At 40.6% G+C, this 22,283-nt stretch overlaps 3 protein-coding genes across 4 annotated transcripts; 1 reads left to right on the top strand and 2 right to left on the bottom strand.

Moving 5' to 3' along the window:
• Window positions 1-3,468: 3,468 nt before the first annotated feature.
• On the bottom strand, window positions 3,469-11,184 carry atp6v1b2 (ATPase H+ transporting V1 subunit B2). The gene is made up of 14 exons (XM_012816731.3): window positions 10,969-11,184; window positions 10,016-10,071; window positions 9,528-9,626; window positions 9,306-9,399; window positions 9,144-9,221; window positions 8,678-8,817; window positions 7,848-7,949; window positions 7,433-7,530; window positions 7,046-7,169; window positions 6,797-6,947; window positions 6,597-6,679; window positions 6,387-6,491; window positions 5,530-5,659; window positions 3,469-4,798 (listed from the first exon to the last, which is right to left on the bottom strand). Exons 1-14 carry the CDS (start codon window positions 11,105-11,107, stop codon window positions 4,662-4,664), a joined length of 1,536 nt encoding a protein of 511 aa, XP_012672185.1. The 5' UTR covers window positions 11,108-11,184; the 3' UTR covers window positions 3,469-4,661.
• A 79-nt stretch (window positions 11,185-11,263) lies between these two features.
• Window positions 11,264-17,147, bottom strand: stambpa (STAM binding protein a). 2 transcript variants are annotated; one of them, XM_042709255.1, is made up of 10 exons: window positions 16,804-17,147; window positions 15,443-15,677; window positions 15,260-15,335; window positions 15,066-15,161; window positions 14,281-14,665; window positions 13,966-14,090; window positions 13,554-13,691; window positions 13,171-13,283; window positions 12,982-13,081; window positions 11,264-12,575 (listed from the first exon to the last, which is right to left on the bottom strand). In XM_042709255.1, the coding sequence occupies exons 2-10, from the start codon at window positions 15,643-15,645 to the stop codon at window positions 12,519-12,521; spliced, it is 1,293 nt and encodes a 430-aa protein (XP_042565189.1). In that variant the 5' UTR covers window positions 15,646-15,677; window positions 16,804-17,147; the 3' UTR covers window positions 11,264-12,518. The 2 variants fall into 2 exon arrangements, with proteins under 2 accessions (XP_042565189.1, XP_012697657.1); XM_012842203.3 differs by having other exon boundaries at window positions 15,443-15,653.
• Window positions 17,148-17,237: 90 nt separating this feature from the next.
• On the top strand, window positions 17,238-21,756 carry dusp11 (dual specificity phosphatase 11 (RNA/RNP complex 1-interacting)). The gene is made up of 10 exons (XM_012842474.2): window positions 17,238-17,489; window positions 17,828-17,879; window positions 18,005-18,080; window positions 18,168-18,299; window positions 18,675-18,798; window positions 18,895-18,955; window positions 19,043-19,089; window positions 19,483-19,558; window positions 20,286-20,453; window positions 20,700-21,756. Exons 1-10 carry the CDS (start codon window positions 17,375-17,377, stop codon window positions 21,040-21,042), a joined length of 1,194 nt encoding a protein of 397 aa, XP_012697928.1. The 5' UTR covers window positions 17,238-17,374; the 3' UTR covers window positions 21,043-21,756.
• The last annotated feature ends 527 nt before the right edge of the window (window positions 21,757-22,283 follow it).

The raw sequence follows: 22,283 nt of genomic DNA, 5'->3' as shown, positions 1-22,283 counted from the left end.
TTTGGCAATACACGTAAGAATGAACTTGCTTTATGAGATATCTTTAAGAATAAACTTGCTTTATGAAATGCACTCTTGCAAGGTTTGAAAGGTGCAGGAATTATCACCTGCAATAGAAACAATCCTCACATAACATAAATAATGCACAATCCTCACTTAAAGCAGGCATCCATAATGTAGTATAATGTAAAAGTATGGAATGGTTCATATAATGTGAAATGTTTAAGATCAATATAGGCCTCCACAAATGTTTTCACAATTGCAGTCATAAACAAAACAATGTTTTCTGTTGCATGTTTTAAAAGTCATTAAAAACATCATTGATGATACCAACATCATGATCATGATCAGGTCAATTATATAATCCCTCATGGTCTTTGTGCTTTACACATGTAATCTGATCATGTGTGTAACTACAAATGTTCATTTACATTGCCAAGGGATTGTATTAACTGCTTTGATGCCTTATAAACATGTTATAAAGCCCTAGAAATAAACTTAACATGCAGCGCAGACACTGCTTTAAAGAAAGTGTCAACCTCATTTGAATACGTTTTTTTCAGGACTAATACTTTGATATAAAAAGCATATATTGTCTTCTCCAAATGCATCTCAATTCCTCACCTCATTTGGAGGATGCGGTACAAGGTCTCTCCTCACAGTCAAATCAAGAAGTCTCATTGAACATATTTGGAGGCTGATCATGTCAAATCATTTTGAGAGCATTTATCATTTCTTGAGGCAGTCTCTTTCTCCCATCCTCCGCCTCTCTCGCTTCTTCTCTTTCTCTGTCTATCTCTCTCTTCTTCTCTTTCTCTGTCTATCTCTCCCTATCTTTTGCGTCAACCTTGGGGCAACTACAAGAATCTTAATGACTTCTTTTCAAGGGGGTAATCACAGTCCCCTCCATCATCATTAGCATCAAATTAGTCTCCATTCTGATAAGACCACTGGGGAACATACCGCCTGAAAGAGTGGGTGGAAACAAAATGATTATCAGCGTTTCTAATCAATAAAGCTGCCTCTGGCATCGTTCTGTTTCCTGTTATAAGAGAGGCCACTTTGAAAAGAGCATTCCTCGTGTCCAACTGTCTGAGAGTACATGGTATAATGAAATTATGATCCATGGTATAATGAACTTATGAGCCCTTAATAAAGTTATTATTCCAGTTTAGTTAGAGTTCTAATGCCCTTGTTTATCAGATTCATGTTCGTTGTACAGATATACGGTATGTTACTTGATCTTCTGACTCAGTGTTGGACCCTTATTTAATTCCAATACAAATAGCAAAAAAGAAACAAAATATTATGTTATCATAAAATATTAAATAAATGTAGGCTTTCAAATGGATATTGCCCGTAAATCTATTTTTGATGAAAATGAGTGGAATATCAATGTTCAGAAATGCCGAAGGCTCTAATAATAGAGTTGCCAACTTTCAAAGCTGCATTGGCATGACGATTGATGAGATTGACCAAAACAGGTGTTTTCTGGCATGAAATGCATTGAAGTCAGTGGAATATTTTTCTCATGCTGGTGTGAGACAGGACATAAAAGTGTGTGTCTCACGCCAAAAGCGTCGCGTGCTGAGTGCTGTGTTGTCCTGTAGGCCTCTGTTGATTTGGACTGAGAGGCATGGTAGCCAGATGTTCTGAATCTGTATGATAACTCAGCTAATTGCACACCATACAATCCTTAACAAAGTAGCAAACGAGCATTGGTTCCTGCTTCATTGGGGAGTTTGTAAAAACAAATTTATGGCACCACGTCAGGGAGAGAGCTGAAGCTGACTAGAATTATGGTGGGGTTTAGACTAATTGAATTGACATCTATTTATATGGCATTGATTAGTTGTCAGTGAGTCATTATGCCCCAGTTCACTGAGGGCGCTCTTGAGCATTTAGCAGTTAAAGTCACTCCTACACACATCAGAGTAGTTTGCTGCTAATATCTGGTTAAAGGGGTGTGGTGAAGAGAATGCATCCTTGCCCTAACTGTAGAGGTTGTGAATGTACTAGCATACATTCACACACATATAAACTAGTAAAATGACAAAAATGCACCTTAAATGTGTTACATTTACTTTACTTGTGTCTTAACAATACAAGGGCATTTGGAATATCTAGCCCTACCTGAGCCTGAACCTGAGCTGCAGTACTTTATCACGCTGGAGTCCAGCTACCGCTGGTTTGCCCAGTGCCATTTGCTATTTGTTTTTCCTTACACAACACCAATCAGTTATTTTTAAACCTGGGGATGGTCTCAACATGAGAACACTTGATTTTATGCTCTGTGATGTAAGAAGTGACTGTATGTTTCATGCCAGCAGCATCAAACATGCTGTCCCACACCAAGAGGTTATCCTATCTATAAATCTTTGTGGACATGCAACATTTATGCCCTCCCCAGTGAGCTTGAAAAGGGAGCTTTTAAACTCGAGTTTTTCAAGCGCTCTCAAAACAGGCGTTTAATCCTTCAAAGACTAAAGTGAAGATTATGAATTAAAAATATGAAATAATTTCAACCATCAGCACTCAGTTCATGGGCACATGACGGCTGTTTTGAATGAGTGAATGCTGATAGTGTTGATATGTGCTCATGTTTTTTAGGTAGAAGGAAGAACAGATGGGGGCAGATGGCAGGTACTCTCCATGAGATATCCATCAAAGCATTTCAACCCTGTAGGAAAACTTGATGACAGCTAGGCATTTGATTTGAAATTTAAATTCAGCGATCCTCTCTTTGTTCAACATACTGCTGCTGTGGTGAATCCTGTTATAATGGTCTCAATAAACACGTTTGTTCCCTGATGCTCTGGTCAAAAGTAGGGACATTCTGTGGCTGTGGACCTGCTGGGTGGGGTTGGTGGCTTCACTCCACATTGAGGGTGGGACATCTGAGGCTGACAGTGACTCAGACTGACAGCAGCTAACACCATACAGTGTTCAGCATATTAGCACTCCTCTTCACCCCATAACCATGCCAAACCCACAGTGATGTTGTATAACAATTATTGTTTTATCAAATGTTTTGTGAGAACATGAGAGATACAACCAAACATAAAAAATGGATTGTATTAATTTGAGTAAAGCTCTCTCCACATTAGCCAAAGCACTCATAAAATGCTCAGTAAGCAAGTGGTTACATATTTGATTTAATCTTTTGGTACGTGCCAGGGATTGACGAGGCGTTTTAGGAATTTCATTTCTGTTGTCATCCATTGGCCAGCTTGATTTCAATGTATGGTGTTTGGCGCCCTCTGCTGTGCAAACAGTAGAATATTTGCAAGGAAAAATTGCAAATAAAACATCAGCTCGGTATAGATGTGTATATGTCAGAGGACCTTCCCGTGGATTTGAAATGGTCTAGTTCCTCATCCACACATCTGTGTAGTACAGAACTTTGCCAAGCTGATTTACTGATTTAAGTGCACTCTGGACTCTCACATAGAAATCACAAAACACATCCTGAGTCAGACTCAAGTTTAATCCACCGACAGTAAAGACACTTTACAACAATGTGAGCAACATAATCTGCATGCAATGACAAAAAAAATGTTTTTTTTACACATACACATAAAAGACAAAAGAATTAATCTTAATAATAAGGACATCAGCTGGGATTCACTTAAAATAGCTGTACACACTTTACCACACCACATTTGTTAGGAAGAACATTTCCACCTTCCTATGGCACATATTATAATAACAAAATATGATGGTCGCTTGAAAATAAATAAATCTGCGTAACAATGGACTCCACCTTATTGACATTCTACTGTAAACTTCAAAATGAAGTGCATCCCAAAAGAGAAGTATCAGAACAGGAGCCAGGCTTGGAAACATGACAACAATAACACAAATTACAACGTCATTCATGGAACTAATGGAAAATGCAGAGGCATTTCACATTGATGTAACATAAAAATAAACTTTATTAATAAATCATCTTCTGTGCACACTGACTAGGCCTGATCTTCTTTGTTTTCTGAATCTGAGCTTTCTCACATTTTATCTTTGCTCTTAAATATATGTAATAATTCCACCACTATGTAGTTTATCAATCCACCCATGTTTTTCACATTATAGTCTATGAAAACATGTTACAGCACTTCAGTTCAGGGCAATTGTGGAAAGGTACGTTAATTATTAATAATAATAATAATATACAAATAATAATACACTTAACAATCTGTCCCCTCCACACCAGTAACTGCTTGTACTTGCTCTTGAGGCTCAGACGTACTTCTGTGGCATTTACCTTTTGTTTGCTACGTAGCTAATTCAATATGCAGTAACAGACAGGTCCAAATTCAGCAGAGGAATGATGTCAGTTCTAAACTGGTACTGGTCTTAACTTTGAGCTCCTGTTGATTATTCAGGAGGGACTGAGCCATCACTATGCTCACAGCTATCTCCATGTGAAGGAAGCACAACCAACAGTCCTTAATTAACCATGAAACTCAAGGGGAGGAGCAGAAGCACTCACACAGGTTTCTGAGCAAACTACTGATGACAGCAACCACTTACACAAGAGCAGCACAGAGCAGTAGGTCTCAAGCAGTACAACATGGGGAGGAGTGAGTCAGACGAGAGAGAGGAGGAGTGTGCTTGTGTGGGGGGGTCAGGAGCGGCCTCTGGGAACTAAAGGGAGAGTACGGTTAACGCTTGGACTCGCGAGGGTAGAACTCGGCCAGCGTGGCCTGAGGGATCCTCTTCAGCATCTCCTTGGGGAAGATCCTCATCAGCTGCCAGCCGATGTCCAGCGTCTCATACACAGTGCGGTTCTCATAGGCCCCTATAGTCACACACACACACACACACACACACACACACACACACACACACACACACACACACACACACACACACACACACACACACACACACACACACACACACACACACACACACACACACACAGAGCACAACAACAGAGGAACATGGCATTATCCCACTTAGCAAAACAAGCATGAATTGTGAGTTCGAATTTCTGGTACTTTATATCCCTTTTGTAACTGGCACAGCTCTAAGTGACATCTTGTCCCTAGCCACCTGCTAATGCATCTATGATCAGTGAAGCTGCAAACATCTGCTGCACATCTGCCCTATTTGAATGAGCTGATCCTGTTCATCTTGATAATTACTCTGTTTATCTTTCCATAATACCGTAAAAAACAATGAGTGCACATAACAAAAAAAGGCATGAAAATCATACTCCATCCGTCTAGTTTCCTAAATTACATGCCATCATTATAATCTGTTCAACTAGACAAGATGTGTCAAATTGACCTAACTAAACCCTATAGATTTGCCATGTTCTATTTTTGATCATGATGTATTGTGTGCATCAAACAGTGATATGTGTCTGACCAAACTTTTCAAACTTATAATGCATAATAGCAGAGGTTATAATGCATAATAGCATGAAATTTGCAACTATAGATGTCCCCACTGAATTTAGTTATTTCCTCATATTTGTCCAGTTCTCAGTGTACGGTTGCTATGGCGCCCCTCCCAGCTCCTTACCCTGGGCAATGAAGTTCTTCTCAAACTTCTGCAGGAACTCCAGGTAGAGCAAGTCATCAGCAGTCAGGGCCTCCTCTCCCACCACAGCCTTCATCGCCTGCACGTCCTTCCCAATGGCGTAACAGGCATACTGCCAAATGAGTGGAGAGGGTGTGATAGTGATTACGTGCTTCACAACCAGTGATGAATTAGAGTCCTTGTGCTAATGTTCCCATTTGTTGAAACATTTGAATGTACCACAGGATTTCCACTCCAAGTACTAAATACTCAATCCCTGGAGTTTCCATTACATCTGATTTTGTCATTTGATTAGTATAGACTAGACTTCAAACTGCAATAGCCCATCTGTATTTAGTTTATCAACAGTTTTAAATGAAGACTGATGAGACTATTTTACTCCATATGAATCAATTCCAGTTTTACCCTCTAATATCAATCACTGACACTCCTTCTGCAATTAAACTTGCATGCATTCCTTAACAGGAACAAAATATCATGCACACATATCTGCCAGCAGTAAAACTTCTGCATGGATTGTTTCACATTCATTAAAATGGTAACATGGAGGTGGCGATTCTATTCTAATCCTGTGTTCAAGTAAGTAACTATGCATGGTCGCCTCATGGCCACAGCAATTACCCTCTAAAGCTTTGTATCACTGACCCTGCAGGAAAAAGCTTAATGTTGTAAAGCAACATTAAGCATTTTCCTGGCCACATTTGTGAGCAATTGTGTTAAACCTGCTGCAATATAAATAAGGTATTCTGTAAACGAAGTCAACAGGAACCCTACGTATGTCTGTATATACCCATACTAAATGGATCTTTCACAAAATTGTTAAGAGGGTTAGAACTAACCAGCTGATTAGACACATCAGCATGATCTTTGCGCGTCATTCCTTCACCAATGGCGGACTTCATCAGTCGAGACAGAGAGGGGAGCACATTGATAGGGGGATAGATCTGTCAAAGGGGGGAAAAAAAACACTCAGTTGAATGGAAAAGATTTAGTCTACTACCAGCTTCATTCAACAGGAGACAGCCTTGGGGCCCAGCTTCCAGACTGACCTGTCTGTTGTGCAGCTGCCTCTCCACATAGATCTGACCCTCTGTGATGTAACCCGTCAAGTCAGGGATGGGATGCGTGATATCTGGGGAACCACAGAAGGAAAGAGATTAAACGAGAGACACGCAGAGCCCGCATGTTGACCTCTGTCTGTTTGTTTGGTTCTGCCGTTGGGTTTGCCCTTTTGGCTCCTCTGGCTCACCGTCGTTTGGCATGGTGAGAATGGGGATCTGAGTGATGGAGCCATTGCGGCCCTCCACGCGTCCGGCTCGCTCGTAGATGGTGGCCAGATCTGTGTACATGTAGCCAGGGAAACCCCTCCTGCCTGGCACCTCCTCTCTGGCTGCAGACACCTGGAGGTGGAGAGGAACACAGAGCATGGGGGGTGAACACAGAGAAGAGCTGCTGTGGTCCGAGCAGCAAACGGTGAGGGGTCGGAGGGGGAGCTCACCTCTCGCAGGGCCTCGGCGTAAGAGCTCATGTCGGTCAGGATGACCAGGACGTGCTTCTCACACTGGTAGGCCAAGAACTCGGCCGAGGTCAGCGCCAGGCGCGGAGTGATGATGCGTTCGATCCTGCAGGAAGAACACAATGACAGTTATGTATATGCATCCGGTTTCACAGGTGATTTGATCAAAAACAACTTGCAGATTGGGTGAAGCATACATTACTTGAGTGAGAGCAGGGGAATCAGGCCCATGACTTTAGTGTTATTAGCACCTTATTCTACGTGTTGAGCTTACAACACCACAAAATGCTTGAGAAAACAGAGGACCTCCCTGATGTTTAAATGCCTGAAGCAGCTAAATGTACAGAACTAAAAAGTCTGAGCTCTTACGTGGGGTCATTAGCCAGATTCAAGAAGAGACAAACGTTGTCCATAGAGCCATTCTCCTCAAAGTCAGACTTGAAAAATCTTGCAGTCTCCATGTTGACCTGGGATTAAAGACAGTCCACAACAGCATCATAGGGTGCATGCTCTGAAAGACCTGTGCACTGATTTTCTTCTTCTTGCCCTTGAGTATTTCTGGCAAATAGTTGGTACCACATTGCATAATGATAAATTCAAGTCAGTTGAAAATCAGTTAAAATGTGACTTTGACCAACATATCCCTTCAAGGAATACTAGGATTGAATTAACAGACATATGCACACTTTACTCATTCTAAAATGATACACTTAATTGTGTTATTAGTCAATAAAATGTCCACACCCCAAACATAACAAAGACCAGATGCTTTGATGTCACTCACCCCCATGGCAGCAAACACAATGGCAAAGTTATCATCACTGTAGTCCATCACATCTTTGGATTTCTTCACCAGCCCAGCTTGACGACAGATCTGGGCAGCAATCTGAGACCAACAGACAAACAGCCACAGAATTACTACTAAAACTAAACTAAACTAAACTAAACTAAACTAAACTAAACTAAAGGGTGCCACACACACACACACACACACACACACACACACACACACACACACACACACACACACACACACAGCACGGAAGTGAATCTCATTAAGAATGGGAAAGGCAAAAAACACTTGACAAGACAATGATTCTAATACAAGCCACGATGAGTTGTTTTAAAGCATCATTATATGGCCGTTTCGAAGGTTTGGAAACACAGCGAGAGGGTTTCTGAACTACAAGGAACTGCCTGAGGGGTCAGTCAGATTACTATACCTGTACTTAAGGACCTAGTGAAGGCTGAGGGAAGAAAAGGTCATTTCATCAGAATCAACCTTCCTTGGCTGAGCTCATACCGCTAATCTAATCTTAGTTTGTATACACTAATCTTCATGTAGCCGATGTAAATTACAGTTTAGTACTATAAAGCCACCTGGCATGACTAAATCACAACTTTACAGAGTTTTGGTTGTGGTTTATCGTTTGTTTGCATTAGCTGAATGGCTGACTTGAAACATTTATCATTTTATCTATTCAAATCGTTTAATGTGATGCCATTATTTCAAATACAAAAGGGGCATAAATAGGCAATGAACCGACATTAATAATCAGTAAATTAATAAACTTCTCTTAAAAAGGTGTACTGAAATGAATGTGTTGTCCAAACCTCATTGTGGGGTAGGCCAGCGGCTGAGAAGATTGGGATCTTCTGTCCACGGGCAATGCTGTTCATGCCATCAATGGCAGAGATGCCCGTCTGGATCATCTCCTCAGGATAGATACGGCACTGGGGGTTAATGGGCTGACCTTTGTGCAAAAAAAAGTACAATATCAACTACTACAGATCCTAAATTACAAAGTTGTGTATCAAACCACTGATCTGTAATAATGGTATTGTATTACATCAGTGTGCATGATAAAATGGTAGTAGAGTGGTTCACATGTATGGATGTTAAAACCAGTCTATCATAACTAATCAAACCAAATCAAAACTGCAGTTTTCAGGTCCACAACGTGCCATGTCAAATCTGCATTACGCTCGTAAAACCAAGGTCTGGTATTGGACAGTTTAAAGCATCATACCCATGATATCTAAGTAGTCGTCTAGTATTGGACAGTTTAAAGCATCATACCCATGATATCTAAGTAGTCCTCGGCCATGACTGGAGGACCACGGTCGATGGGCTTGCCTGAACCATTGAACACCCGACCTGTAGCAATGTTAAATGTCAGTCAAAAGAAACAGACATGAAAATACTACTACAACCCATTATTAGTGCAATGCAGAAGCTTACCAAGCATATCTTCAGACACTGGCGTGCGCAGGATGTCACCTGTAAACTCACAACTGGTCTTCTTAGCATCAATACCAGAGGTTCCCTCAAAAACCTGCATCAGAGGAGAAATCGAAACACTTCAGGGGAATACTGTTACTCCATTGAGGTTTTATAATGTGGATGTGATGTCTTGGGATGTTTGAGGAAGTAGTTATGGAAAAGGCATGAGAACCCTCTCACCTGCACGACAGCCTTTGATCCTGTAACCTCCAGGACCTGCCCACTCCTCTTGGTCCCATCAGGGAGGGTGAGATGCACAATCTCTGCATACTTGGGGAACTATAACAAATATAGGAATTAATACAATCACTGCATAATGAAAGAAGTATGCAATAGTGTTTAAGAAAATCACTCTGTACTACTGCACATCAGCTGAGTACAGTCTTTCATGAATCATTCTGCAGGAGTCATGTGACATTCCCATGATGGAAAGCACTTCGGCTGGGAGTCATGTGACATCTAATCCTGCGAGCTCTGTATCTCACAACTTTTTCCCACTGATGCTACCTAAGTTTCTAGTTTAAAACGAGGCTACATACTGTGCTATAACTGAGTACATATTATGAATGCAAATCACACAATCACAAAACCAAGTAAAATTAAATTGGGAGAGTGTTTCCAATGCCATGTTAGGACTCATCAATTCATTTGAAAATTAAGGAATTTACCTTAACCTTATCCAAAATGACCAGAGGGCCATTAACTCCAGACACTGTCTGGTATGCTGTAAGCATTCAGAACAAAGCATTTAGAACATATTTAGTTACAATACCCATTTAAACAGTAACATGAAGTCATAAGTACTGCACATCATATGTTTTGACCACAATCAATCAGTTCAACACAACTACGCCTACGCTGGAAAACTGAATTTAACTCAAAAGGTGGAGCTTTCATCAGTCTGTGACCATCTGAGACTATACTCGAGGGTTAATTAGGATAACAAGCCAACATTCCACATAGCGATGCAAGAACAAAATGTCATCTGTAGGCAAATAAATACATATATAAAAGATCAAAACAGTTTAGATTATCAGAACACAATCCTTATATATATATCTTATATATATCTTACTTATACTTCATGTAACGCTTGACATCATGGAAGTCCCAAAACAGACATTAACGTTAGCCTATTGCTTGCAAGGTCAACATCATTTGGGGACTCTTATAGATGCTAACGTTACTTCCCTTCTGTCGAAATGCAGAGCATTCGTATTTATTCAAAATTAGATTGATGTTTAATGAGTCTAGGTGGACTGCTTTAGAGATCTGGTTAATAATGGCACTTATGTTATCTTGCTACTGCATAGCTAATTATAAAACAAGCTGACTGATGTCAATAGGCTGGTCTGTTTAATGCGGATATGCTATCAAATCGATATATTTGTTATCGTTATTGTGTTGACGTCTGTTTTAGACAGTTTTGACATGCATCTGCATACGTTTATGTTAGTTATTATGTTATAAGCTTTATCATGTTGAGAATGTCATTCATTCGTGGGAAAGGTACATATTTTACTAGGTAGTGATCATGTTAGCTATCGTAGATAGTTAGCTATTGGCTAGTGTACACATCAGATGTATAAGACAAAACAGAAAACACGTTAATGGCACTTACTTAGTCGTGGCTGAGAAATATAGTCTCGACTCACGGCAAGAGCATGTTCACGAGCACCTGCCATTTTTAAACCTCCAACAGCAGTTGAAAGATCGTTTATGGCACCGCCAACCATTCCCTTCATTGCTTTCATCGCCATGTTAACGCACTGTCAGCCTCGACCAAGTCGTGACGCCCACACTGCGCATGTCACTACACAATGCACGTTCAACCCTTGCGCATTCTCCTGGTGCGTGGTGAGCTGGCCAAGGTGCTGATATTTTCCTCAAAATGCACAGAAAACGTTACACTGCTACTACTTGGACAATTTATTTAATTGTCTTCAGACATAGCAATTACAACACTTACAGAAAAGAAATAAAGATACAGTGCAAGAGAAGATTTATAAGGGGTGACAGTGTACAATGACACCACAAGATAGATCCCAACAATAAAAAAGTAACTCAAATAAGAAACCTTTGCAGCATAAAATGCTATTATTTCATTAACTTGTTTTAACACGCATTATCCATCATTATCTATACTTGACAAGTGCTATGTATTTCATTAATCTTGTGGCATACACACCTTCAAAATCACATCTGTGCTGGAGCTTAGATTTATTTCCAGACCATAATAAGCCTATGAATGACTCTATATGCAATAGATCACTGTCAAACATTCAGGATAGGAATTAAATAGAATTAATCAGAAAGGTCTCTGGCCAAGTCTATGTCAAACTTTCCTCTCTCCCCTGACGCACATCATTGTAAAGAATAAAACCTTGTTTCTGATTGAACACCAGTCTCTTTTAATCTGTGCTATTGGAAATTTACCATCAGCACACACCAAATCCCATCAGCGAACAATGTTAATTTACCACTCCAAACTGGCCATCATCACACAGTCAATATCGTGTAAGTGTTTCCTCTGCATTTTTTTCTGAGCAGAGCACTTTCCCCATACTTTGGAACAAATGATACAGTTCAGCGACAATGTCAGACAGTACACCACTACAAACTTAAAAGCTGAAATGCATGGACTGGATTGCACAGTACAGAACACTTAGAGTTATTATCATCATCATCATTTGTATCAGGTTAACAAGGTCCGGACCTTCCGTCTACGTGCATATTGATCAAGTGCTTGAATTCTTGGTGACAACTGATTGTGGGAGAACAAGAATCAAATATTTACCTACTGTATGACCTCTACAATCTCTTGGAGTCCAAAAAGAAAACCTTGATTTGTTGAACTTTCTTCAATAAGATGTTTTACTATTTTACTCTACCATGGGAATAGGAATGAGAAAAAGGAAAGGAAGCTGATAAATAAATATGTAACATGAGCATATGGGCTTAAATTAAATGGAATGCGCAAAAAAAAAAATCATACTTTGCTGTGTGGCTTCTGATAAAAAAGCATTTAAACATTTGGCCATGCTTTTTTGCCACCAGAGAACCATCCTCGTGTCCATCCATGAGGAAACAGATCATCAGGCCACTTTGTAAGTTGAGGTTGCCATGATGTGGTTAAGCAGGAAGGCACGCAGTATGGCTACAAAGGAACCATCACCGCAAGTCCAGCACCGTCACACCAATATCAGTGATGGTGACATGTCTGCTTTCCTGCAAAGGACAATGCAGTCACATCTCAGTAAAATACAAGACAAACTCTTGTGCCCCATGTGTATGGTTCAATGTAGCCAACATATTAAAAGGTTAGCTACTGCATGAAATTGTTGGAAAGATTTTGTTCTACTTAGTACCACTGCTACTGCTGCTACTACAACTACTACCACCACCACCACCACCACCATCCACATAGAGCTATTTTGCTGTTATTAAAATCTGCTGATACATCATCCTGTAAAATCAGTAATAGGAGTAGTACTACAAAAAATGAGTCTAATCAGTAGACTGCAACTGCAATTTACATTAAAAAATGTTAACTACTACATTAACTACTATGATCCAAAAGCCTTAGCCCAGTGGAGTACTAAAAGAATGGGTAGATGGAGGAAACACTACTCACTGTAAACAATGGAGGCTCCTTGGTGTGTGGATGGAATCCTTTTTGTTTGCAGGTAGAGATTTCGGTCATTCCATGATCTGTCAGTCTGAAATAGCCAGTCCTGCACACAAATTCACATCATCGGGCCTCTAGCCAGACAAACCAGTCATGTAAGCAGATTGACCATGGACATTAGCAACCAGTACTCACTCTTTAAATTTAGGAGAGCAGACAATGGCAATGGACTCCGGTAACATCATCTGATAGGAGCAATGGGTGTGAAGGTCCACACTGGACAGGAATGCTGTTTGTGTGGGATGGGTCTACAAAACAAACCAAATCCATTGTTTTATTGTCAAGAGATAGCTCTTTATCGATCACTTAATAGGAGCAGTCCTAGACCAAACAAAACATTTGTGTTTCTTTTTCTGTGGTGAGATTCCAATACTGCTGCTTTAAGGAGCCAGAGTGTAATGAAGAGCACACATGCAGTGTAGTATCAAATGTGTGGTCTGGGCCTCTGTATTTCAACTTGGAGAGTTGGGTGTGAGAAATGAGCCAGCTTTAAGGCTGGTGTGCAGATGGATTATTACATGGATCCAGCCAAGGGTGATGAGGTCGTACTGGTCCTGGATAAGGAAAAGCTCTTCCTCGTTTTCTGTGTCACAGTAGTCAGGTCCCCCAGACTGCTTGGGGACGATCACATGGGTCACTGTGAAGGCATTCTTGGTCTGCAGAGTACATGTATAGCTCTGATGACATGACATTCAACCATTGTCTCTCAGCCACTGTTTTGTAAAAATAATTTATGTAAAAAACATTTGTGACGTACTGTGATATTAGGTCACATTGGAAAAACACATTCTAAACTCCCAGTAGTGCATGTATTGACACATTCCACAAATTAATGTCCTGTGTTCATGGAAAATATAACTCATCATCAATGTCAACATTGGGGGAATGTTTTGTCAAAATTCTCAATGTGTGCTTAGCCACATGACTTACCAATTTGCCACAAAGAATGCCACAGGTCTCAACTGCGCGGGCTGTGTTGCTATCTGCTAACTTAAGGAACTTTTGGCACAATTCAGAGCTTACTGCAAGTTGCCGTATGCCATCTATGGTCAGACCTGTGAAAACACATTGATAGTATTCATTCTGTGCAATCATCAATTCAAAACTTTTTTTTTATATGTTGAGATGATTCTCACTAATATTTACTGATTCAAATATATTATTAGCATTTACATAACTGCTGTTAAAAGCTAGCTCATATGGTGCTGTTAATAAGCCATGCTAGGTTTGACAGAGGTGCCTTACTATTCCCAGAGTTGACTGGGACTGCGGGTTTCAGAGAACGGTCAAACGTTGGGGCGGTGGCGGGTGGGAAGGTGTGGTTCGGGGTGCTCTCAGGACTCTGGGGGGGTGTTGGGTTGACATTAAGGGCTTGGGGTGGTCCCTGGTCATCATCCACCAGGAAAGGCAAAGGTGCGGTGGGGGCGACGGGTGGGCCGACGGGCGGGCCAAACTCCTGCAGGATGCGCTGCCGCTCGCGCTCCAGCTCTTGCCGGCGCAGCATCTCCTCAAAGACCAGCACCTGCTCCTGCTCACGCTGGCGCTGCTGGTGCTGGGCCTGCTGCTGCCGCTCCGCCTCCAGCTGCCTCTGCCTGGCCAGCTCGCGTGCGTGGGCCTCCTCCTCTGCTTTCTGACCACCCCAGAAACACATACGCACAGTCCAGCAAGCACCAATACAAACACACACAAACGCATTGACAAACATGGCCCACGGAGACACACACAAGCACAGGGAATCCCTCAAGCACACACATAATTATGCACACAGAGAGAAAAGAAAAGAAAGGGAGATGGATTTAGAAAAAGCAGGAATAAGGAATGCGCAAACACATTTCCACTAATACTATACTAATACTATACTACTACTACTACTCCTATCATTATGGCAACACACATGTTGGTCTTATTGACCAAGACCGGAACAAAGTGTTGTTATGGGGTACATTTTATAGGCTATGATCCTCTGATGTAAGGAAATGTTCATGATGGACAAACAATTCAGTATCTAATCTACATAGAAAATGACTCACTTTTCGCACAAGATATTCTGCATAATCTTTATCATATTGTGTTAAGAGTAGCTTCTTCAGTTCTTCAGCTTTTGGAAATGCGATCTCTTTCAGCTTCTGCAGAACAAAAAAAACACACACATCAAAATGAAACTAGGGTAAAGGTGTCAACAAGTCAACCTTGTAAGTTGGTGGACATGGTGGTGCTTCAGTACCCTCATGGTTTCCTTTTTTTCAGGTATTTTGGCTGTTTTGTAGTCTCGATGTTTGGGAAGTTTTTCAATGAAAAGCCTGAAGCATAGTAAAAAAGTGTTAGTGCACATCAGCAACACAACAGTGCATACTTAAGCATTATGAAGCCTCCTTGGAACAACAAATAAACAGATGAAGTCACTTACGTTATATATTTATTGTAGAGGATGAACGCATGCTCCGTGTTCCCTTCATCTGCATAAACACTTGCCATACGGATAATCTCCATACCAGATCGAAAGTATCGCCGGGGCGGCACATCCTCGTTCACGTCGACCGAACTTCCCATTTTAGTGAGGACACGGACACGCTCCAAAGGTTGGAGACTGGTGTCGTTGTGGTCAGACATGGTGATAACTGATCAAATACAATATCAATTAGCTATTTTTGAAAAAAAAAAAAACAACCATGTCACAATCTCAATATTCATTTATTCTAATATCTATTGCTAACAGACAGACAGAAGTAATTTTATAACTTAATCCTAATTTATGAATGCCACCATTTATAGTAGGCTATTAGCTGCGTTTTTCGCACGTTCAAACGCATTTCATGTAACATCACAAATTAATTAGTGGTCGTTAGCCCTACCTAAATAAATTATACTGACTATAATCCCTGGACTGTTATCTGCTGGCATTTAGCAGACAGGTAGATAGATATAGAGTAGGCGTACTTTATTTATTTTCAAGGGAGAATTTCAGTGTTGCAGCAGGAAATCACACATTGAAGTAACACTATGCAACAATTTGACACTTTTTGAGGTATGGTTTTATAGGCAACTAGTTTTGGTACCATCCTCAAATTTCTTTTTGATAGCATATGGTCATGTGAAGGACAGATAAACACCTGTGTCTTTCCCACTAGCCATCCAGGATATTATGCCCTACGTAGTTCTGTGTTCCGGGCTGGAACATCTTGTAAAAATGGAAGAAAAGCTTTCACAGCATGACATTGCCAGATATACTGCCAAAAGACACCAGTTAGTGTGTTGGCAAGCTTCTTTCAGTGTTAACTGGGCTGTTGATGGTGTTTGCAAGGTTTTTGTATGCCTTTTAAGTAGTTAGCTTGCTAGTTTTGGAACATAACTCCTTATTGCTGCTTTAAATGGCATTTAAAAACCTAATTTACAAAAACACACACAGAGGGAAAGAAGATAGAACACAGAACTACAAATATATATTTGTAGTTCTGTGTTCTGTCTTCTATATGTATATATATATGCACAACTACATCTCTCAAATGAAATAGACTGACTAACTTTAAGCACAATAGTACTGTTTGTCCACTTCTGGATTACAAGCTCCTCGCTTACTACATCTGGGACTGCTCTATGTCTACGCACTGCTTACTCTGTGCTAACAACTAGATTAGCATTACTGGTGCTGGCCAACACTGTCAAGAGCTAGCTATCGCTAATAAACAGACAAGCTAACTGTAAATCACCTTTAGATAGCCAGTACTGAGGAAATAGTAACTTAAGTAACTTCAAAGTGTAAAATCTCACCGGATCGTTTGAGAGCTTGCCAAAATTGAGCTAAAGATAAGTCATGGATCCAAGATAGAACGTCATATTTTGATCAGTCAGTTTGCACTTTACACGACTACTTTCCATACCAGTTTCCTTCCTGGTTTAGCGTGACGTACTGGATCAGCTGAGCATGCGACCGAGAAGCGGAGTATGGCAATCCGTTTTAACGTTTAATCGAATCACACTCCCATCTGTAATTACAATTTAAATATCAATTATAGCATTTCTCTCCTGGTCAAGACTGTATTATCTCTAGTCAAAATATTAATTAAAGATATAATTGTATGACGGAGACCGATATATATTTCTACGGAAAACTTCTCTATGGAGAATCCTATTAATTTCGCTCAGCGTTAGGAGGGAAACTACCGGGGGCGACTCCATTACTTTCCCTCCCTATCCTCTCTTCTGCCTGGCAGTATGAGACAAGATCTCCGAAACACAAGGGGGCAGTAAACGCTGATCTGGAGTGTGCCACAACAATATTGTACAGTCATGTCTGCTGAACGTGTTAAGGAGCAGCTGAAACTATTTGTGGCTATGTAGCATGTGTGGGTTTCATCCACTGATAGTGCTTGGACGCAAAGTGACTTGTAGGGATTCTGTAAAAGCGTTCCAGTTGTGTTATTTCACATCTTTTCAGAAGGATATTTATACCACGCGTAAGTCATCTAATGTTAAGAATGCTGAGGCTAGCTGCTGCAGAGTGCCGTAGCTAGTTAACATTAGTTAGCATTGACAGTGTCTTGACTGTGTTAGGTTCAAAGTTAAAATGCTTCGATAATGTTGCTAGAACGGACATTCTGTAAATATCTCGGTGATGATTTAAATATAATGTCGTATTTTAAATTTACAAAGAACATTTAGCTACCACTGTGATGGTTGGGTAATTGTAGCTAAGGAAATATTTTCCAGGATGATGGGGCTAACATCAAGATTCAAATTCTTGCAAGATAGCTACCTAATGTTGCCTTACTACGGGCATTAAATCAAATTACAGATATGAAGAGAATGTCTCAACACAAGAATAAGAAGAATGGTATCCCTGACAGGTAAGATATGATGACGTTTTTAAGACTGACATTTTAACAGAACTGGAGCAGAAGTCATAGCTGTAACCATAGCTGCAACCGTGACCATACATGATTTAACTTTTCCTGACCTAAACCTCTCTCAGATGGACCGATTATCAGGCTGTGGGGAAAAGGATACCTGGAACGCGTTTCATTGCTTTTAAGGTCCCGTTGAAACAGGTAACAAATGACACAATAACAAAGTTTTCTCGGAATGAATGTTGTATCTGTGCATGTTGAGCAGGAAGTGACGCCATGCTTTCTCAGTCCCTGATAAATCGCCTGCCCCCCGCCGAGGCATTTGGTCTTAATGATCTCCTAAACGTGGTAGAAGAAGAGAAGCAACGGCTAGGACTAATCATTGACCTCACGTTCACAACACGCTACTACAATCCAGAGGTAAGAATAACATTAGACTGGAAAGTTTGTTGGTCTTCTAGGAGTAGAAAATTCCTGTTGAGTCTGATGTATATTATTTGTCATTTAACAACAGACACTTCCACCACAGCAAACAATGACATTCATTTTCAAAAAGCAGACAATTAGACAGACTTGCAGTTATTATTGTGTGTCTGTTCTACTATCTCATCTGCTGAGTATTCCCAGGGCCTGTGGGAGCACCCTTTTGGTTATGTCAAACTGATTTGAACTGTATTTGATAGACATATTGACATTGGATAAATGTTTAACTGTGTAATTGTGAATTAATTGTTGTGGATGCTCTTATGGTGTGTCACTACATTGATGTCATTTGTGAAATTGTGTGAATGGTAGGATTTGCCCGAATCTGTTAAGTTCCTGAAGATATTCACTGCTGGACATGAAGTTCCAAGTGACCCTACCATTCTCAATTTCAAGAAGGCAGTTCGAAGATTTCTACGAGACAATGAAGATAATGGCAAGTCATTTACTACCACACCAACCTCAAAATCTAAATACACTTCAACTTCAGTGATATGCCTGTCAATTGTATTCCTATTCTTTTTAACCACAGATAAGCTGATTGGTGTCCATTGTACCCATGGGTTGAATCGCACAGGTTACCTGGTGTGCAGGTTGGTGTCTACTTGATTAAGTGTTTTCAAATATTTGACTGAAGAACTTCATCAAACTCAGGCCTGCAAATATCTGTCCAATTGTAGGTACCTAATTGATGTCGATGGAATTGAACCTGGAAAAGCCATAGAATGTAAGTATTTTAGTTCCGCAGCTCCTGAAGCTTACCCATGTGACCATCATTGTTCACCTACACCTCAGTTATCACTGAGCCATGTTCAGGAGGTTGTCTTGGTGGCAACGTATTGTTATGAGACTGTGTGACCTCAGCATCACCCAGAAGGCATCATAAGAGGGAGAGATGGAAGTTGTTGACATCGTTGTTGACGTTATATTTTTGATAAACACACCAATACCACAGTAAGTTTTCATGCGTGCCAATGGCTCATCATACACCAGTAGTTGGCACTGTTGTTCACTTGCGTTTAGACATGTCTTTGGGCTTCTACAAAGTTCCTGTAGTAAAAAATGGGTGTGACCGATATCTGAAACTGTAAAATGCTGAATTGATTTCCTTTTCTTACAGTATTCAACACATCAAGAGGTCATACCATAGAGAGACAGAACTACATTGATGACCTGCAGCAAAGACCTAAGAGAAGGTATCAGTTGGCTGTATTTTGGGAATGTCATAAAAAGTCTATATATTGATTATTGATCAGTATCGGTACATTATTTTCTTGATTTGTTTCTGAGGCATTGATGTATTAGCCAACATTTAAATTCTACTGAAACTGATACTTAAAACCTACAGAAACAGTGGAAACCGTCATTTTCTACAGTTTCTTTACAGTTATTGGGGTAAACAGACACAGGGCTATCTCTGTAGGGATCCTTTCGTATTGTTAGACACTTTTAATAATATTATGAGCCTGTCAGTGGCGGAAACAAGCTGTTTACTTTGTTTACACAGACGCTTGCCCCATCGGATACATTGTATAGCCATTTTGCAGTTGCCGGTTACAGCTTTTTAACACAATACTGGGCCATTTTCGATCGTTAATGGTCCTAAGTGATTGGACTCAAATATCTAAAAATAGGGCCCACGTTGAAAAATCCAAATACAATGCAACGCCCTCCAGTGCTGCTTCATTATATGACGCTGAGAATCGTAAGCCTTACAGCTTAGGTAATTAAGGGTTTGTTGGAACAAAGATGCTTATTTATTTCTACCTGTAAAAAATGCTCATATATATATATTGATAATTATTGGGAAGATTTCCTGATTCTCGATGCACAATGCAATCCCAAGCCTACTGTATTTACAACTTTTAGTAATTAACTCAGGACTCTCAGTAACAGGAATTTTCCATAATCTTTTGATGGCAGTAATAAAGGTATGGAGGACCCAGAGCAAGAACCCACCCAAGGGTATGCCAACCACAGGCGTCCCAATGCTCCCTTCAACCAGACCCAGTTCTCTAAACACCACACCCCCTCCAGGAACCAGAGGCCACGACCCAGAGACCACGAGGTCCCATATGAAGAACATTTTAGGTACTTATTTTCATTGACATAAAAATATAACTTCATTCCTCTTGTCTATTTGTCACAGTAAATGTCATAAACGTATACATTTGGTGAGTATGTAATTCTTTAGCCAATGTATTATGTTGTCAGTTTGTACACCAAGCAGTTCGGAAAGCGGAAACTAGATTCCCACCTGGCATCTGTTGCCCCCCTAATTTCCTTGCACTTTCTTATATGTATAATTTAATTTCTGTACCTTGTGCTCTTGCCTAGACCTCATCCTGGCTGGGGGATGGACCAGAGGTTTAACGGCGGTGCAGGCCTCTTGCCCCCTCCTGGTCTCTACCCTGGGCCTGGTCTCTACCCTGGGCCTGGTCTCTACCCTGACCCACCTCCGTTTCAGAGACTGCCCCCCCACAGGCCTCGTCTTGCTGAGTGGGACAGGAGAGGACCCCCACAGTCCTGCCCTCCTCCCTACCCGATGCTACTACAACGTTACAGGTTTGGTGACCCAGAGGAAGGTCCCCCAGTCGTTCAACAGCAGTCACAGGGACACAGGGACCGGAAGTCACGGGACCAGTCCCACAAGCATTCGCACAGGCAACGTTGGACTTGACTGGGGCAGGAAGAAACTGAAGCGTGGTGTTTCTTTGTGTACCAAAGCTGCCATTTGAACACTGCCACAAATGTGGTTTGTTTTGAGAATGTTTACAAAAAAAATACACAATAGTTTTGCATTCTCTGAAGGGTATGACTGACAAACTAATGAAGTTTGTCTTGTCTTACTGGAACGAGGATGTAGCAGACAGATTGGGGCCATTGCCGCTATGGGATGTTTTATTTACTTCTTTGAACGCCCAAGGGGAGAGTCCTCTTCTCTTCTGAGGGTTATACATCATATTTATCAGCTTTGTTTTACTCCAGTCTTTACAGTGTTTTTAATGCTCTACTGGGCACTTACAATTTGGCCTTGGATTCTGGTATAATCAAAGCAACAACAGAAATGAGAACTTCTTATCTGGTTTAGTCTAAGGGTCACTTTGCAGACTTAACTGACTTTACTTTCCCAGACCATGGACAGGCAGACAACTTACAGTTTTGTGGACAGACTTTATCCTACATGCATTATCCTGACATTCTTAGCCAGTCTCAAGTGCCTTTTTTTTATTTTATGTAAGTTTTAAAAGGCCTGTTGGTCCTCGGATGAAATCATCTGGGATCAGTTAAGGTGGGGATTCAGTTAGCATTCAATGCTGCACAAAAAATTGTCACAATGACATGTACTGTTTGCAACAGGTTTAAAACATCATAAATAAAAACTTTGCAAGCACGCCTGGATAACATTTTTATAAAGGCGAAAATGGCAACCAACATTTCATCATGAGCACACAATCAAACCTTTCTAGGTGACTTCAAGATTTGAAATACCAAAAATGATTCCAACTGGAACAGAGTGAAAGAAAAGGGTTTAGTGTGGAGTTTCAAGCCTTACACTCAATTTCTACCTTCTAACTTTTCTTCTAGACGTCTGCCTCCTCTCTTTTTTATATATATATGTACCTCACTCCTGTATTATGTAAGTGCTCGTTTCCTACAAATGGTAGGCCTCAAAAATCAACTTGAGGGTTTGAATAGCTATACAAATGTTTATTGCATGCAAACATTCTAATCTTTGTGTTGAGTTACCTTGGAAGCAAATGCTTCAGTTATTGGAATAATGGCCCCCTTGCACAGATACTTGCACAGACATGTATTACGTATGATTGCCACAGGACATGCGTATACATGCCTCTTGAATGTCTTTACCAACAATTATAGGCGTTTCCATTTTAACTCCTAAACTTACACATGAATTGT

This window comes from Clupea harengus, chromosome 12 (genome assembly GCF_900700415.2).
Source record: "Clupea harengus chromosome 12, Ch_v2.0.2, whole genome shotgun sequence".
Classification (NCBI taxonomy): Eukaryota; Metazoa; Chordata; class Actinopteri; order Clupeiformes; family Clupeidae; genus Clupea; species Clupea harengus.
The sequence above is the reverse complement of the archived record's forward strand: the minus strand, read 5'-3'. Positions and strand labels throughout refer to the sequence as shown.

What these genes read in the sequence shown, in the direction of transcription:
- atp6v1b2 (XM_012816731.3), bottom strand. Translation starts at nt 11,107, where the DNA reads ATGGCGATGAAAGCAATGAAGGGAATGGTTGGCGGTGCCATAAACGAT. An exon ending in TCATTTTGGATAAGGTTAAG is followed by an intron (nt 9,627 to 10,015) that starts GTAAATTCCTTA and finishes TATTTGTTATAG; the next exon opens with TTCCCCAAGTATGCAGAGAT. An exon ending in ACGCCGAGGCCCTGCGAGAG is followed by an intron (nt 6,948 to 7,045) that starts GTGAGCTCCCCC and finishes CTCCACCTCCAG; the next exon opens with GTGTCTGCAGCCAGAGAGGA.
- stambpa (XM_042709255.1), bottom strand. Translation starts at nt 15,645, where the DNA reads ATGTCTGACCACAACGACACCAGTCTCCAACCTTTGGAGCGTGTCCGT. An exon ending in CCCAGTCAACTCTGGGAATA is followed by an intron (nt 14,091 to 14,280) that starts GTAAGGCACCTC and finishes GTGTTTTCACAG; the next exon opens with GTCTGACCATAGATGGCATA. An exon ending in TGCTCTCCTAAATTTAAAGA is followed by an intron (nt 13,082 to 13,170) that starts GTGAGTACTGGT and finishes ATTTGTGTGCAG; the next exon opens with GACTGGCTATTTCAGACTGA.
- dusp11 (XM_012842474.2), top strand. Translation starts at nt 17,375, where the DNA reads ATGTGTGGGTTTCATCCACTGATAGTGCTTGGACGCAAAGTGACTTGT. An exon ending in GAAGGATATTTATACCACGC is followed by an intron (nt 17,490 to 17,827) that starts GTAAGTCATCTA and finishes ATCAAATTACAG; the next exon opens with ATATGAAGAGAATGTCTCAA. An exon ending in AAGAATGGTATCCCTGACAG is followed by an intron (nt 17,880 to 18,004) that starts GTAAGATATGAT and finishes AACCTCTCTCAG; the next exon opens with ATGGACCGATTATCAGGCTG.